Below are 18,552 nucleotides of genomic sequence, written 5' to 3' on the forward strand. Positions count from 1 at the left end.
CTCAGTACTTATTTAATGAACCCACCAAAAGAAGGATCTTTAGAAAAGAGCATGGGGATATATTATTTAGTCATTTAAATCTGATAGTTTAGAATAGAAGATGAATAAAGTCCATTTTTTTTTTTTTTTATTGATAATACTTTGCTTTGTGTAATAGGACAGTTCACACACAAAAGGATCTCAAGGCCTAGTTTTATCAGTAACTGAGCACTGCTTCTCATATGATTAGCAAGACAAAAATTGTCATTAGCTGATACTATTAATTCAAGACTAGTGTAAATTCTGATAATGACATTTCTAGAGGATTTCAGTGATGCAGCTATACCAACTTATTTACAGGGTAGACTAAAGTCCTTTCTTTCAAAATGCTGATTATATTCCTTCTATCCTAGCATTCTCTGACAAAGGTATACGGCAAATATACATGTAACTATTCTATCAAAGAATGCAAGCATGTTTCATCACAATTTATATATGTAATACCAGTTCCTACTGGAAGAACATAACATCCTGAAGAGCTGGTAAGAGATGCCTTCATATAATAGTCTGGAGCATTAAGAGCTTAACGGTAGTCCTTATTTTCAAGATTTATATTCAAATAATATAGAATAGTGTTAGAAGACAAAAGACTGTTCCTTCGTATTCTTGAGGAACATATGTGTGTGATTCTGGATATATGAAATCATTCCTGTTCTTAGCAAGTAAGACTTACTGTCTGCCAATAAATTTATTCTAAGAATATGCCCTGAAAAGATTTCAGACAAAGATTCCGGGTATTTCTTTTAAATGTCTACTGATAACTTCAAGAATTTTTTATGTTCCTATTTATATAGGATAGATAAAGCTAGCAACATTAATATAATAGTGTCAACATATACTCTCTACTAATTCAAAACAATTTAATTATTCTTATGCTGTTTCTTCCCCACCCCCACCCCCCCAATCCACACTCTCAAAATAAATAGCGAAAGGCTAAAATGTAAAAATAAATAAAAAAATACATTTTCTTACATGCAATGGATAATGAATAGCATGGTCAAACCCAAACAGCATGCATGAAGGCATTGGCATGGCAGAGGAGGCATTTATGAAGTTCACATTTCATTCCAACACACAAAGGAACAGAGAAGAAAAGAAATGGTAATAAAAAGGAAAAAAAAAAAGCCATCACATCAAATCAAGGTCAATATTAATTTCAAATGATAACCTGGGCTAGCCACAGTTAAGGAGTCCCAAAGACAAAGTAGTCAACTTCAACTGTCCTTCAAAATTCAAGTATACATGAACTGTTTGTTCTTGTTCTTTATAAGACTTACATGACCACACATTCTTTATAAGGTACTTATTAATGACTTTTAATAGATGAAGAAACTAAACATGGATAGATACATTATGTGATGTGCCTAAGGCACAAAGAAATACATTAGAAATTAGAATAGAACATCCCTAGCCCCGTACTTCAAATGGAAGACTATTTTCCCCACTATATCTTTTTCCCCAAGAATGTGTTTTTAGCAGTGTTTGGGCTCCATATTTTTTTTCTTCCAAGGTTGCCATTTAATGAGTTTTATCCCAAGCCATGAAGAAACAAACTTACTGTTCAGTTTGCTCTTCTCTTTTTCCAGTCATGCACGTGGCATAACTAGAAGAAGCGCAACATCACCACATTCACCAGCACAACTTAATAAAACGAAACAGAAGTAAATCACTAGCAATGAAGCATGCAAATAAAGGGAGTGCAATCCATTTTCAGCATGAAAAATAAAGGCAAAGATCTATTACTTCAATGACAAATCAAGAAGGAAACAAAGAAAGAAAGAACTGGTGCAGCAACATAAAAAAAAAAAGTTTATTAAAATGTTGTTGTCGTGTTTTGGGAGGTCAGTATTCTCACAAATTCTATAGAAGTCTTTGGTGTGAGTTGCAGGAGCCTAATTCCTACTCATACCTGCAGTACTAATGAAGACACAGGCTATTAGGCTTTTAAAATAATTGATGGTAAGAAGGTCGCAAAATCCTGGGCCCCAGCGGGAGACCCAGGAGCATCTGGAGTGAATGGGAGCCCAGAGCTGCCCCTCCCTGGGCAGCCACCACAGCCGGGCGAACTCAGCAGCAGCCAAGGGTGCTCAGAAACGTTATTTTAATTTTTTTTTTGTGTTCCAGTGCTGCTTTCTCCAGTGCATAAACAAAAAAAATCTAGCCTGGTGGTGGTCTTCTAGATGTGGTATAAACACAGCCACTTGAGGCTCGGTGAAATCACTGAATTGAATTAGGTCAGGATTTTACACCATGTTTTACTGGTGTTGTTATGTAAGCCACTGGTTTTGCATTATGTATTCCCATATGTGAAAGAAATTAACATGGTACACTGTACCTAATTTTGTTATTTTGCTAGTTACATAGTTAATCTATTCCTGTAATGATTTTTAAGTTTTCATTAAGTGTTTTCTGCTCAGGGATTGCACTGCATAAATGTTACTAATTTCCTTTTTCCTGTTCACTTAATGGCAGTTAATCCTCTGGAGATGGGTTTGCTAAACCAAGAACCCCGATGTAAATAGCATATAAAACATATACCCTACTCTGACTTCCCCAGAAAAAAAAAATATAAATAGAACGGTTCATTCAACTTCTGCAATGTGATACAGCATACACTGTACAATAAAACTTGGCAATAAAGTCATAAGAATGATCTTCTCTTGACTTCGGGTTTATGCAAGCAAAGACAGCACAAGTAGTCTCTTTTTTTTCCCAGTCTTCAAATTAATTTCAAAATCTGAAGAATAATTTTTACTGCGCGGCTCTAATTAGCACCTATTAGTAAAGCACCATAATTTAATAGAACGCCCTTCACTACAGCCAATAACATGTTTTCTATTATTTAAACAAGGAAGGATGCAAGCTTCATGCTTTGGAAGCTGTTTGTCAAAGTAAACAGTTCTCTAGTTAGATTTTTCCTAGTAAGCAGGGCAGAAGCTTTCTAATTGTATTTCCAGGTCTATGCATTCTAATGCACTAATCACCTCCATCCAAAGTTACCTGTACATTGGGTCTCCTTTTTCTCAATTTAACTTTTGGTATGCCCACACCAATTTGCTGAAGTAACAAAAAAGCAGTAATTTATATTTTTACACTCTTAGTAAACAGTGTACTTATAGAATGGAAGCCTTCCCTCAACATCTATGCTCTCCAGCGCACATTTACTGGAAGCAGAGAGGAGCCCTCATTCCGATAAAGAGTTCCGAGCTCTCTATCAGAATTACACACAGGTTTTGTCAAGGGAAACGAAAACCAGACGTATATTAAATGATGTGAATTAAGTCATCAGAGAGCTCTTCCTCCCACATTATCTGCTAGAATTAATATATAGAATAAGAAGAGTTTCACATTTTGTTTACTGTTATATCTGCTCTTAAAACCACCTCCTCTTCCATTTCTTTCAAAACTATAAACCACGAGACAAATCACTGGAGCCTACTGAAGGCATCTGGAGCTTAAAATTACCATTAAATGGATTTTGGTCAGAACCATAATGAAAATAAAGAAAAGGATGCTCCTCTTTAGAACACATTCAAAAATGTAATTATTTACTGTTTTCAAATCTTATCTAATTAAGACTAATGTTGTTAACACATGCTTAATGCACTCCCTTCAGCGACTATGTTTATTTGGTGGGCTACCCACCTGTTCTCCCAGGACAACGGGAAAAATACATGCACATACAGACAGACACACAAAGAAAATTGGTAGAAAAACATAAAATTAAGCATTTGTTTAAAAATGAAATATAGCTACACAAACTTGAAAAAAAGGTATTTTAAGCAGTTTAAAACTATAATATACTGAAAGTTAAAAAAAAAAAAAGTCTTCCTACGTTATGCTTTGAAGTATTTTTTGTTTGCAAATAAAAGCATGAAGGGAAGGTTCTTAATGATTTTAATCAGCTTTTGAACCTGCCTTTTGTTAAATTTTCTCAGTTGTGCAAATGACTTTACAAGTTCTGAATTTCTAGGGGCTTTTTTTTTTTGTGAGATCATACTGCAAGACAATTTCTTAAACTATTAATTGCGTTGAACCAGTTTTGATTTGAGGTAACAGATTTTCAGAAGGAAAGCAGAAGGCATTCAGAAGAAGGGACCACTGGAAGTTTAACACACCCTCACCTCTTCGAAGGTAAAGACGTAGCTATGTTTTAGTTTACATCTATTGAACAATTGCTGGCAGAGAGGGTTAAGATGTTGTTTGTTAATAAGTTAACGGCTACCAGGAGGTTCAACTAAAATTAATATGACATGTTAAAGAAAGTCCATGAGTTCTAAATACATCTGTCTTTGTAGTGTACCTTAGTTTTAAAACGCAGTTCTTGTATCAGTCTGAATAGCATGCACCACCCCAAACAAACTGGGAGTGAAAAAGTCTAGTCTGTGTAACTGTTAATAACAACAATAACAATAATAATAATGCATATGCTTAACATTACATTTAGACATTATTCTACAACATAAAACATATCACACAAAATATCCTTTTTTAAACATACTCTAAATCAAACATTAAAGCAGTATGTGGTAGCATCTCTGGACTTTCATATCGACTGAAAAAGTAGAAAACTACACAGAGAAACTGCGACAATTAGTTTCCTAATAATCCATCTCGGTCTGCCTACATTTAGTTGGGATGAGCTGAGTTTTTCACTCTCTAACAAAGGTTCTTTAGTCTTCAGTGTTATGAGTTTACACTGTAGTATAATAGCACATATGAGACGAACAGAATCCATATCCATGAGTTCCTCACAAGATTGAGCCTAAAACGAAAATACTACATCGCTTCATTTCTGTTAACAAAAAGACAGTTTCATTTGCATATAAGGAAAAGGTAAACAGACCACTGGGTATCATCTGAGTTTCTAATAATCTCTAATGAGGAAAAGATTTGGTCAGTAATGATGCATATATTTGTCTCAGAAAAATTCATCAAGCAAAATCATCAAATCAAAACTTTCTTTTTTTAACACATGAACACCTAATGCATATATTGAGAAATGGAAGTTCATCTGAATTATGAAGACTACATAAAAACCTTTTCTTTTTAAAAGGGTCCTTTCAAAATAAATCAAAAGGGATATTTCATCTATAGTCACGATCAAGTTATTCTTCTCTTCTTCAGAAACATTTTTTTTCTCTCTTTTTTTGTTACACACTTGGCAAAAGATTTCAAACATATTCATTACTTCACCAGGAAATTAATTCACATATTCACAATGCTGATTTCCCGTAGCTTAAGAATTAAATGAATCTGTAAAATATGTAGACAAATTCTTCATTTCTTTCTCTGCCTTTGACAGTTAAAGAGTGAAGTACTGAAAAGGGGCTCTGCTATCCCTCTTGCAGCTATGATAAGACTTTCTGCTGAAGAAACAAGAGAGGACAGTCACACAGCCCAGAGGTCAAGGACTTGCTGCTATTCTGCCACAGGAACATGGCTGGGAGGAATAAAGTGATGGATATGCATCCAATTTTTTTTAAAAAACCCAGTATTTCCATGCCTAAAGGCAGCAAATACAGGCTTCCATTACTTAAGAATTTTCTCTAAAGTGTACTAAGTGCTAAAAAATAACTTAGGAGTAGGGTGCCACTAAAGTTTAAAAGCTTTACTAGCCTCATTTGACTGTGTATTGACAGCTTGCATTTATCTTGACCATATATTGCTCAAACCATCTTAATGGGAAATTCTAATATTGCCAACTGAACTACACGGACACATTGTTGGGCCTTCAATACCTATAGTGATTCATCGTTAGTTCTAACTTTTTATGTGGAAACAATCCATACATCTCTCTCAATCCGGAGTGATTATTTTTTTTTATTATTATTATTATTAAGTGTGTGTGTAAAATATACACCTTTTTTATTCTATCAATAACCAAATGCAATACAAGGCAATGCTGGTCTTCGTGCTGACTGAAGCAGATTTGGATGAAGCCATACATGCACCACAGATTTTCCTGACACCCCCACCACTGAGAAATCTTTACTATTGCTCTCTGGCTCTCTGGCACTTTCAGCAGACATTCAATGTTTCTGTTATTTCTGACAATGTCCCCTAATTATAGAAAAATAAATTAGAAGATTTTTCATACCTTTGGTTGGAGATTTGGATGAAGTAGCACATACCCATTAGGATCAATTGCAAAATAGTATCCGTTTGGACAGAGCTGAAAGAAAGAAAGGAAGTTTAGAGCTATAAGGCTTTAAGTAATAAAGAAAGATTAATCAATGGTTTTCAAGAAATGGTCACATTAAGGAAAATACTTTGCCTCAGACATCATGAAATATGTGAGATACTAACATACAGAAGGTAATTTCTTAATATTTACTCTTAATAGAAGCATAAACTTGGAGAATCATTTAGGCTGATGTGACCGCTGGAGGTCACCTGGCACAACCCTTCACTGAAAGCAGAGCTAACTTCAAAAGAAGCTCCAACTTCAAAGTTGGACTGGGTTTCAAAGAGTCTTTGAATACTTCTAATGGCAATTCCACAGCCTCTCTGGGCAACCTGCTCCACTGTTTAACCACCCTCACAATGATTTTTATTTCCTTGTTTCCACTTGGAATTTCCATTGCCACAACTATGTCGATTGCCTCTTGTCTTTTGCTATATACCTTCAAGAAATGTCGAGGTCCATCTTGTCTATAACTCCCATTAGGTAACCCTTTAGGTTTCTTCTTCAGTTTGAACAAACCCATCTCCCTCAGCTTCTCCTCATATACCATGAAATCCAGCCCCTTGGCAAACTTGGGAGACCAAACTTGGACACAGTACTCCTGATGCAGCTGTTCAGAGCACAGTTGACCTCTTTTACTGCTAACTTATCCTCAGCTTCTCCTCCACCATGACCCCCAGGCCCTTTCCTGCCTTCTGAGGCATTCTGCCCCAGCCTGTACTTTGGCATGGGCATGGGATTATTCCATTCTAGATGTAGGACTTTACATTTGGTTTTGGTCAAATTTGTGATGTTCCTTTGCTTCCTCAGCTGTTATTTTCCACACTACTAGTTATGTTCTTAGAAATTCCCTAGCTAGATGTCTTAATATATAAATCAATCATAGTGAGGAGGGTACAGACATACATATATATTAAAGAACTTTTCTATAAAGACCTGTCTTATATAAATGCTAAGTATTATTAATAGATGAAATGATTGTGTACTGTACACTGTGATCAGAACCAAACACTCTAAACAGCAGTGCCTTAAGGTACAGGAAAATAATTATCCCCCAATGTAAAAGATGGCTTTTACAGATGCATCCTGATGATAATTAAGACAGAAGCACATATATGGCTGGAGAGAAAACCATCAAAAAATCTACAACAATGGAAAAGAATATATGAAAAGAAGCCTGCTGGTATTTTGATTCACATCCAGTCACTGCTGCATGACTTATGAAAGAGCATGCAAAGAAATCATACATAAATCAGACTTAAAGAGAAACCACCAACGCAAACAACTTACCGTAAATCGGGGTGTCAGTTTTTTTATGTCCTCCAAAGAGACATCAACCCCCATTACTCCAAGAATCAGCTGATTCTGGTAAGATTCAAAAATGTTAGAATATGTTTGACATATTTACAATGCAGAATAACTGCAACAGTCAGTGAATTTTGATTTTGCCTTTGTCTCATGTTTGACAGACACTACTTGAAAAATCACCTATTTACTGATGTTTGTATTCTAAATATTTTAAATAATATCCAAATGATTCAAAAAAATATTTGATACATTCAGAGTTGAGTACAGAATATTAAAACTGTTTATGAAGATGAAAATGAATGCTTTCCTGGATGAATAATCAATAAATGTAATAACAAAACAGGTGAAAGCAAAAGTGATGCATTAATATTCGACAATGATGTAGATACTAAATTACTAGCACCAATATAGAGCTGCTATTGCACACTTAGGTTGGGCTATTGATGAGTGAGACCAAAAACAATTAACCTCTTTTGGGTGTGGTATAACGATGAATGAGAAAAAACCTTAACACACCCCAAAAAACCCAGTGACTATGACAATCTTCAGCATTTGAAATCAGTGACTCAGGCACTACATTTACTTCACTTGTACTTTATTTTCGTACTACAGAAAAGGGGTGCAGGGATTTACATAATATCACCTGAATCCCTTCTCCATATTCAATAAATTTGGAATATGTATTGGAAGATGCATCTTGCAGCGTGCAAGCTAAAATTCAGGTAGAGACATAAGTCAAGCAGATTCAAGTTCTCCTCTTGTTCCTCTGTGTTAGATCAGGGCTGTTTTACTTAGAAAGACATGCTTTGATAATCAGTACTCTCTCACTTTGCAACCAGACGCAGTGAATTCCAGGCATTATCTTGTAGATAAGATTATGAAATATTTTTGCTTGTTTGTTTGTTTGTTTGATTTGTTTTTAAAGGGAAATTAGGAGAACTATTCTGAAAGTAAGTAAAAGAAATTGTAGTGATCAAATTTGCATGTATTCATTCCGAGTCTATGTAATCTATCTAAGAAAGTAAATCAAAGAATATCTTATCTAAACTTCTGTATATTTTAACCCGAATGAACATGAGTATCACACCAAATGTGCAACAGTTTACCACATACTGTAAAGCATATTCTAGGTCTGATTTTAAAAAGCAGCATTTTGATTTTGAGAAAAGCACGTAAATTGATTTCTTATCAGGCTGTAATAGGAGTGGGGAATTGCATTTTTGTAATACTTAGATTTTAATCTAAGTACACAGTCCTATTTTCTATTGTCATTACAACCAAATAATTTCAATTCTCTACAGCATTGCCTTTTACCCTGAAATGTCATAGCTTCACAGATCTATAATAAATTTATCTGGGCTTCCTTTCTTGGCAAGGGCTAAATAATATCATCATCTACCTCCCATCTATTGAGCACTTGACTCATTCCCACTGCTACCAGGTCACAGAGATAGATCAAGGAATGTCATACCCTGAAACTCAGAACTACAAAAAGGGTGATCTGCATTTTCTTGCTCCCAGGAGGTTATCAGGCAACTAGAGATGACCCTTTTTTTTCTGGCGTACAAGACAATTAAACTGTAGAAAGCTCTATGGAAATACACATTTTTCAAGGAGTTTTGCATTAAATTTATTTCAAGTAACTGATTTTTTTTTTCTTTAAGTAACAACTTACTATTTTCCCATTTTGTTCCTTTGTTAGATTGAAGACAGGCAGAGTTCCTGTAATCACAAGGCCCAGCTCCTAGGAAATAATCACATATAGAGGGGAGAAAAAGACTTTTTAGTTAAATAACAAATTTTGACCTAAAATAGATTAGAACAATTCAGGGATTACTGTAGCCAAACACTAGATTAGAGTACTGACTTTTAGCTTGTAAAAAAAGAAAAAAAAATAAGACTACTTCATTGATTTTATGCATAGAAAGTTAAAATTACATTTTTTGTGTCCATGTGTTAGTAAGAATAATAAATTGCTTTTTAAAAATAGATGGTGTGCAAAAAATTAGGATATAATAGTTTAATAAAAGCTAAATGTAATAATAAAATATAATAGTAAATGTAAAATATAATAGTTTAATAAAAACTAAAAGTTATGAAAAAATGTGTACAGCGACAGTTCCCACTATACTAAAAACGATAGATAGTAGGGGGGAAAATAAAAAAAAAGAAAAGAAAAAAGAAAAAAAGGAGAAAGCCAAACCAAACTTAAAGGTAGTAAACAGGTAGGCAACAAATACGTACAGTCAAAATCAACAGAAACATCCAACAGGTAATACTACTATTTTTCATATCATCACTACTTTTCAATGGCTTGAAATAGTATCCATCATCAGTTCTTCAAAATCACGTAGTCTCTTCTAGTATTGAGGCAAGGGATTTACGCTTCTTGGGAAATATGTAAGAAATTTGTTTTTTCTTTACTGGCAGTCACAACTCATACTGAAAATAGGATCCAGAAAACTATATGTTTAAATAGCCTGAAAAGATTTGTTTTCCATCCTAAATTGTCCACAGGCAGATTTCTACCTTTCCTTGTACTAATGTTTAGTTTTTTATTTCAAACTTTTTCCCCCTCACTGATGCTTAATGTATTTTATTGCAGAGCTATATCACTTTGTTTCATTAGGAAAAAAAAAAGAAAGCTAAAATACTTTATTAATCCGCTTTGATGAAACCCGTTCTCCATTTACCCAGTCTAGTACCATCTTTTTTGAATTAAACAATCCTTCGTGAACATGTGTTTGTGTATGAAATGAAAGGTGATGAGATCAGAGTTAATAACATTAAAACAAGCAAGGTGAAGAGAAGTGGAATTTTCAGGAGATGATACGAGAAGCAAGAAATGGACATGAATCAGAAGCAGAGGAGGATATTTTTTACAAGTAATATCAAAGAGATACATAATGAAACAGTAGGGGAATGTATGCGGTATAACACCCTCTCCCCCCAAAAAACATACAGGTAGAGAGGGCAATAATTGTGAATGAATTATGACTAACTGGTAAACCTAAAAGTGTCTGAAAATTCGGTAATTATCTTGCAGAAAACGAGGCCGGAGCAATATTGTAACAGAACCTGAAGGAACTGGGCAAGAAAAGAGGTGTGAATTGACACAAATACATCAAATTATTAGAGACAGTCCTGAAAGAGAGCATCAAATGCAAGTACCTCTTTAGCATTTCATAACCTGAACTTAGGCTCAATTCAAATGTAGCCTTATGTAATACACTTTGCATTATTTTTGCCTCAGCCCCCAAACAGGTGCTAGACAGTCAGAGGAAAGGATAGGAGAAAGTCCAGTGAGGCACAAGCAGGAGAAGGGCAAGCCCTACAGGAGGGAATTGCTTCAGGAAATTTAAGATAAAGAACCAATGTGACAAATTAGTCCCAATCCCTGCTAAAACCAACAATCGGGAAAAGGCTCCAGGGTAGACTAAATACACCTGTGCCTTTATACAAATTTCAGACTTTACACAAAAGTCCACAAATTTCAGACTTTACGTCAACAGTTTAGTTTGGGTTGGTCTTCACTTAGTAAATATATTAGTAAAAATAACATGTCCTACTTTTTATAAATATGTGTGTATGTGCACACACAAATATATACATACATATAATTATTTATACAAAAACACATACATAACATATGAATGCAGAAAAGTTTGAAGGAAACAATGAATGAACCCACTGAAAATACAAAGCAACGTAACAAAATTCTGCAGGTATCACTCATTTTAGTTCATTAAACAGACCTTTTTTTATCCCCAGTTGCAAATTTAGCTTTGGCTTTACAACAGGATATGTACAGAACATATGAACTTGCATCATAACATCCTTTATGTTTCCAGTAAATACCTCAACTACAACCAAGAAAACATGGTTAATGAACTTCTGGCCATTGAAATCCCAAAGAAAAACTAGTTCCTCTGTGTCACGCTCAGTTCTATGATGTGTTGACAAAAAATTTACAGTAATGCTGACTGATGGGAAGAAGTGGTTTTGACATGACATTAAATGACCATGTGAACTCGGATAAATACATGACTCCAGATGACTATTTTGCAGTAATTTTTGCTTAGATAGAGTTACTCAGAAGAAGGTTATCTAGAGCAACAGATTGAATTGCTGCTAATAATACTTTGCATTTCGTAGTTTCCTGAATATGTTTGTTTTACAAGGCTGAAGTGATAACTTCAGCAGTAAGGAAAGCATTTCATATATCTTTTTGTTTATTTCCCCATTATATACACTGTCAAATTAAAGAAATCATTACCTTGAGCAAGCAAGTAATTACAACAACCATGGCAGTTTAGAGATCCAAGTTCAAAATCTGTGCTAATAACCAGTGACATTGATAGGTTTCATTCTGCCTGGAATGCTTTAAAAAAAAAAAAGAACTCCCCACCAGTAACATAACAGATGACCTCTACTGCAGCATAGGTACAACACTGGAAAGCTATTTGCTTCTCTTTTTCTTTTGTTAGTTTGAGGGCAACAATCACCTACACTTAAAGATTTGTGTTTAGGATAAATTGCTTTTCTCTGTTAAAGTTCAGGACCGTTAGGAGGATACAAGGTACAAGCAATGAGCAGCACCTTAGAAATAGCTGTTCAGGAAATTGCCCCATTGAAGTGTAGAGATACTGGAGTAAGAGTATTATGTTTGGAAGTGTAGGGAATTGAGTCCTCAGAACTGTGGTAAATGGACCCCTATAGTTACTGATTGGCTAAGATTCTTACTTTGCTAGAGATAACTACAGATCATACCAGAGCATCCAGATAGACATTTGTCCATTGGACTTGTTTGGCTTTCTCTCCAGCTAAAACCATTGGTCTTCCCAAAACATCCAGATATTCCTGCCAAAAAGTGAAATAAACCCATCAGAGTGCAGTTATTAGATCAAAGTCCAGAAACAGTATAAAAAATAAACAATAATGAAATAAAAACAATGAACAGATCAGAAAAAAAAAAGTCAAAATTCACCTCTAATACAGGACTAGTATTTAATACTTCTTTAAATTTATATTACCAAACAGTCTCCAGTATGCCGTATTAACTGCAAAGGCAATTCCTGTATTTCAGTCTCAGTCACACGGACCTTACACATCCATAACCACTGCTCTCTTTCCACCAAGTGAGAATTACAACTATTTTTGTTCCAAAATTAACTGCTAATGACATAATGAAATTACAAGCAGATCTCAGAACCTTCAACCCAGAAGAGAGAGTGGGTGATGGAGGGTGAGTGGTGTAACAGCTGGGTATGTTCAGCTCCTACAGCAAGAACTTGCATAACTTCTGTTGAAACAAAAAAATCAGGGTTTTAAAACCTCATAGTCCCTGCCTTCCTTCAATTCTGGAGTACGGCTAAAGCTGGTGATCTTATGAGATGTCAGATTTCTGGTCTGGTTTGGGAGTGGATGCCATCAAACTTGTCTCAGTCTTCAACCTTTTCTATTTGTCTGATCATATGAGGGGTTTTTCTTGCCAGACACTATCTGGAAGAGTTTAACAGAATCAAAGGACTCTTATTCAAGCCAAAAAAAGGACTCATTTTCTGCCAAAAAATGTCATGCCTGGGCTTGGAAGGACAAAGAACTGCTATGATATTTCCCTGCTTCTCTGGACATGTGAATACATGGACTTTCAGACAACTGAAAAGAATCTCTCTTCATCTGCGCTATCAGTTTGGATCACACCATATAATTCCAGGGTCCTGTGCACACATGGCTGCTAAAACTACCCTGCATCCTTCTTGAAGAAAAAAACCCCTGTCTCTCCCAAACTCGTTGAATCAATGTAGGAACCCCTCCTCTAAGCAGGATTGTACCAGGTCATTGTTTCTGCCCGGCTGAGTTCAGATACTGGAGCAGGATGATGCCCTCACACACATCCACAGCCTTCTCCGCCTAATACAAACCCTGAGGATCATGCTGCAAGTACGGCAGGAAGCAGGCTATGAATGTCCAAACATGTTATAAAAAACTACTGGCTTGCCAGAACTTTACAAAAAAAATTGTTGCCATGTCTCAGGATTCAAGAGGGACCATGTAAGGCCAGGAGAAAAACTGAGCCCAAAACATAGTCCTTATGCAGAGACGGTCTGCAGGAGACAGACCACGTCCAGCGCTATGTCGCGCGCACACGGACAGCCTGCTGTAGAGGATGCCAGCTGCTGTGGGCCGGCTGGCCAGGGAAGCAGGGGTCCCATTGTAAATTGACTCCCTGCAACTACTAAAAAGAAATAAAGAAATTCGGATACTTTAACTCACGTAAAAGAAAGCCTTAACTTTTTTTCCTCTACTTTTAATGTAGTGCATCTTAAAATGTAGTCAATTCAAACAGAGGTGAAATGCAACATATTTAACACCAGAAATACCTCCGCTTGTTAATGTTTCAACTGTATCTGCATTTGGATAACACACTTACCTGGGTGTTTATTCTTATGGCTCCAATGGATGGTATTTCATAATAATAACCTAAAATTTAGAACAGAAATAATGCCATCTTATGATAATACACTGCTAGTCTCTTAATCTTGAGGAATTTCATTTAGCTTGTAATTTCTAATTTAATTTTAATAGAAATTATCATGTATGAATGGAATACTTTTTTAGCAGATGCCACCACAACGTGTGGCCACATACAATGGGTCACCATGCCATATAGGCCAAGCTAGTTACTCTTAAGCAGTGAGAGTATATAATGTGTTTCTTTCGTCTGTTGTTTTTAAAGCTGAGGTAATGTACTGAATTTGTACTCTTGAATTCCCAGTTACTCTGATGTGCAAGGATATGTCATGGTCATGTCACACTATGACAGCAACGTACTTATATGCTGAATGCATGTAGGAATGTGACTATAGCCACAGTCTGCCACAAGAGTGAAGTTCATAGCAGAAAAATATAAGGCACTCTGTGGAAAGGATGGTAAAATCAAACTGGTACGTCTTCTAACTAAACATCGTAAAGGTCTTTATTCATCATTGATTATATCACACTTTTTGTTTGAATCAAAAATATTGCCCATATGCACCAATAAGACTGAAAGGACAGGCACTGAGATCCAGTTTCAGACCAAGTAAGTTGTAAGCCAGATTGGAAGGCAGTGGGGAGGGCTGGAAAGGTGAGAGTACTCAGGTTAGTCATTTACTTTGCCATAAGCAATGCGTGACTTGATAATAAATTGAAACTTTTAATTAAGGAAAAACTGGACGTACAAATAATCGCATCAATTTTAGACAGAAGATTATGATCACTTTGCCTCCATAACAAGACAACATAGGTGGTTATGCTTTAAGCCAGCTGGTCCTCATTTGTTTTAAAACAATGGAGTTCACATGCACACAGTATTTTGAGATAAAAAGAAGTTAGCAAAAAAATCCCCTGTTCAAAAAATCAAACGTTGCTTTTCTGTAATTATCTGACAATACAACCTGCTCTTCATGAAGTTGTCGTATCTTCTGCACAACTTGCCAGCGTACTGAGGGATTCAGGAGGCTACGATATGTATGCTATTCATACGGGCTAGGGATTCTTCTATATCATTATTTTTTTCTTTATCTATATCTTTCTCTTTCTCTTACCTTTGGTTTATGTTATTTTATGGCCTGAGAATCATATCTTATCCTCCTTTCCTGCCAGTCTTAACTTTCAAGACCCTCTTATAATCTATCCCACCTCTCACCTCTTGCTTCTTTCTGATTCATAAAATACTTTCACATTTTCAGTCAGGCCTGGGTATTGCTCTGTTTAAAATATTAAACAATATTGTTTGATAATCTATTTTCTATTTATCTGTATTTATCTATTGTTCCACAACTATACTGTAAGGTATTTGAGACAGCTCTTTCTCACGTTCTTTTTAAATGTTTCCGACCATATTTTTCATATAGAAATTTTAGGACAAAGTATTTTATTTCCTTAATTTCACCTTTTTTACTTTTCTTTTTTTTTTAAGAAATCAGGACAAAAATATAAAAATATAAGAAGTTCTTAGAAGCTAAGAAATCACAGCAAGAATAATTTTGATATTTTCATCAAAAAAAGGGAAAAATAATGCAAGTCATCTGGTCCCTTGTTAGTTCTGGAGAAAAGCAGAAAGAAATCCAACCAGCCAACAAACCAAACAAAAAATCCCTTTGTCCAGACCCCTTAATATAAAACAGCTTTGCTTAATTTCTTATCTGTCATCAGTTCCATCTTTTCATAGATGGCTATTACAACAAGATTTCTCAAAACTGAACCATAATATCTTCTTCTTATTATTATTAAAAATACTCTGATATTTTTCTTACAATACAAAGTTTTAAATGAAGTAATCAGAAATAAATAAGCAAGGTTATTCTTTATATAGATATGTGCATATACACATTATTTCATCAAATAACTTTTTGGAGCTTTTACTAAAAAATACAATTAACATAAAATTAGGCTGAAAAAAAAATCTGCACATTTTAGAGTGTAATAAAGATATTGCCTATCCAAAGCTCTAGCAAAGAATAGTCTCAAAGGAAAAAGCAGTACCTTTATTTTCACAAGCCATCCACTGTATGGGTCCTTTGTCATAATTATGTTGACCAACAGAAAATGTGAACACACGTACCTATGCAAGTTAAAAAACAATGCATATAACTATATGTCATTAATTAGCTGTGACTCCCAAGTTAATGATGCTTGGACTTTTCACAGATTCGAACAGAAAAAGAAAACTGTGACTTTTTCATTCTTTATCACCATAAGAGATACACTGTTATTATGATATTTTATGTATTCCTATTATTTGGTCCATGAAGTAGAACTCAGGAAAAATGTTCTTTCATACATCTTTCATACTTTAAAGCTCTCACATTGGTTACTGTCCATGAATCTTCTTTTTTTTTTTTTTTCCTAGGGTGGTAATTGTACCTCTTTAGGTTTTCTTAATTTAGTTGACTTAATCTCCTATCAGTATTAGATGCTCACCAATGAATTAGAATGAACATATACATGGCAGTAGAATTCAAAGCAATGCAAAGCAGGATTTTTTAGGATATAAAATATTTTCAGGAAAAAAAAAATACAGGAAATTTTCAGATACTACAGAAAACAAATTCATTTTCCTCAGATTTTCAGTCTTTTTCATGTAAACCCACTAAATTAGTTCAACAGAGTTCCATGAAAGGGCTAAGCTTCTGATATCTCCCTTTAAGCTCTTGATATTCATTAAAGCTATATGTTTTTGCAAACATAATTCTATTCTTTTTAGTCAATGCAACTCCAATCTGTCCCAGCAACTGAGGGGATTCATGGCTTCAGAAGAATTCACCAAATTCCATCCAAGTTTTGGACTGAAAACAGGCTTCTCAACTGAAATTACTTTCCATGCAAATTGTCTGATTTGAATAAGAAAAATTAAAACCAAAAATTGGCATTGCTGTATACAAATCTAAAATCCTACAGGACACACAGAGAAATTACAAATGTTTTGCTTCATCTTCTGGCTGAATATTTTGCTCCAAAGCTGAGTGTTTCTGTAAAAGGTGGAAAAAATATTTTCCCAACAGTTTTAATAAGCTGTTCACTGTTGTCCTGTCTCTCTGAAGGAATGTCCAAGGACCAGACTGCCTTTCCTTTTCAGGATTTTCTCTTTCTTTATGGACCTTTCACTTTATCACTTCATTTTACAAATCACAGATCACAACATGAAATCAGAATATAAATTCCTTTCTATGGAACTCGATGACTATGTTTAAAATTAAACCATAATACAATTAATTTGTGTGCAGGCTCTAACTGAGTATAAGGTAATGTTTTCTTTAAATATTAGTCACAATATAACCTTGCAGAGAGTCCTTGTAAATGACTGATATTACCAAGTTTTGAAATGGTTATTTATACAAATTTTCACCACGTTATTTAGCATGTGTGATTACTAACTAAACCTTCGTTCGTCAAATAAGCAACAAAATTTGTCTAACGTACTCAGAGCTTATGCATTAACCAAGAGCTGTAGGAATAGCTCCAAATCATCAGTCAGCAGCTAGCAATTGATAAAACTTTATTAGTGTTGACCCCTATATGCAAGGAGGGTGAACAAAGCTTTGTGCTAGATGTCATTTTTAATTAAGAATATGTTTTGATTTGCTTTATCCATACAAACCCTTTCTTTCTGCAGTTAAAAGCAGAATTAAAACAACTACACTACTGCACTGAATGCTGATTCAGGTGCTTCTTTAAATACAGAGAAAATTTGAAGTTTTTCAATAAAACTCCTAAGACTATCCCATACAGGGTCATTTGGCAGTAACGAGTCAAGCCAACAATAGTTCTAGTTACCCGGAGAGGTATGGGAATGACTGTACATGTGTGATGGTAAAATTTTGTTCTCATAGTTCATATGGATAGAGGCAGATGAAAAATGTATTTTATTACCTTGAAAATATCGGTATTGATAGTGCGAACATGACTTCACCTGATATGTCTACATCTCATTTATTTTCTTTAATACTGTATCACGTCATAAATTCAAGTTACATTTGGCATCCCCCATTTGCTCTTGACCTCTTTTACAAAATGTCAGCTATAACTCTTCTAATGGATCTTTCTGTTTCTATTTAATTCCCATTTATTTTTTCCAAGCTGAATATCACAATGTTATTTTCTATTCGTATCTCTCAGCTCACAAGGTCCCTGCCTACTGCACTCCTGGTGGTTTAGTGGCCACTAAACACTTGATTCAGATCACATTCTTCTCAAAAATTATGGTGCAGTAAGAAAAACCCCACTGAAGGCCACTAGTTAGATAGCTGAGTGACCTGATGTCTCCTTTGGATTAAAAGTAACTAATTAAGTTAAGACAGAGTCACGTGGGTTTGCTTGTGTGTGTATAAACCACCAGTCAATTAGACTGGACTGTCTAGCACTTGATCTCAAATGTACAAATGAAACAATGCATTGGATTCAAGTTACAAAATGGTATGTAATTTAGGGAAAAGAAGCAGCATGTTAAATCTGCAACTAATCTATAAAGAATT

The 18,552-nt window shown here is 35.0% G+C and overlaps 1 protein-coding gene across 4 annotated transcripts in view; it reads right to left on the reverse strand.

Moving 5' to 3' along the window:
* The window catches only part of CACNA2D1 (calcium voltage-gated channel auxiliary subunit alpha2delta 1), a 429,793-nt gene that overhangs the window by 46,967 nt on the left and 364,274 nt on the right, over positions 1 to 18,552 (reverse strand). For 3 of the 4 annotated variants that reach the window (XR_008465561.1, XM_054196020.1, XM_054196006.1), the window contains exons 13-19: positions 16,064 to 16,142; positions 13,968 to 14,017; positions 12,305 to 12,394; positions 9,210 to 9,278; positions 7,517 to 7,591; positions 6,140 to 6,214; positions 3,040 to 3,096 (exon numbers count right to left, since the gene is read on the reverse strand). Coding sequence is in view for 3 of the 4 variants with exons in the window: in XM_054196020.1 (XP_054051995.1) it covers positions 3,040 to 3,096; positions 6,140 to 6,214; positions 7,517 to 7,591; positions 9,210 to 9,278; positions 12,305 to 12,394; positions 13,968 to 14,017; positions 16,064 to 16,142 (495 nt within the window). In the remaining variant the exon portion in view is untranslated. The remainder of the gene's footprint in view (positions 1 to 3,039; positions 3,097 to 6,139; positions 6,215 to 7,516; positions 7,592 to 9,209; positions 9,279 to 12,304; positions 12,395 to 13,967; positions 14,018 to 16,063; positions 16,143 to 18,552) is intronic. The other variant, XM_054196028.1, reaches the window with a different exon arrangement.

The sequence above is a fragment of the Rissa tridactyla genome, chromosome 1 (assembly GCF_028500815.1).
Source record: "Rissa tridactyla isolate bRisTri1 chromosome 1, bRisTri1.patW.cur.20221130, whole genome shotgun sequence".
Lineage (NCBI taxonomy): Eukaryota > Metazoa > Chordata > Aves > Charadriiformes > Laridae > Rissa > Rissa tridactyla.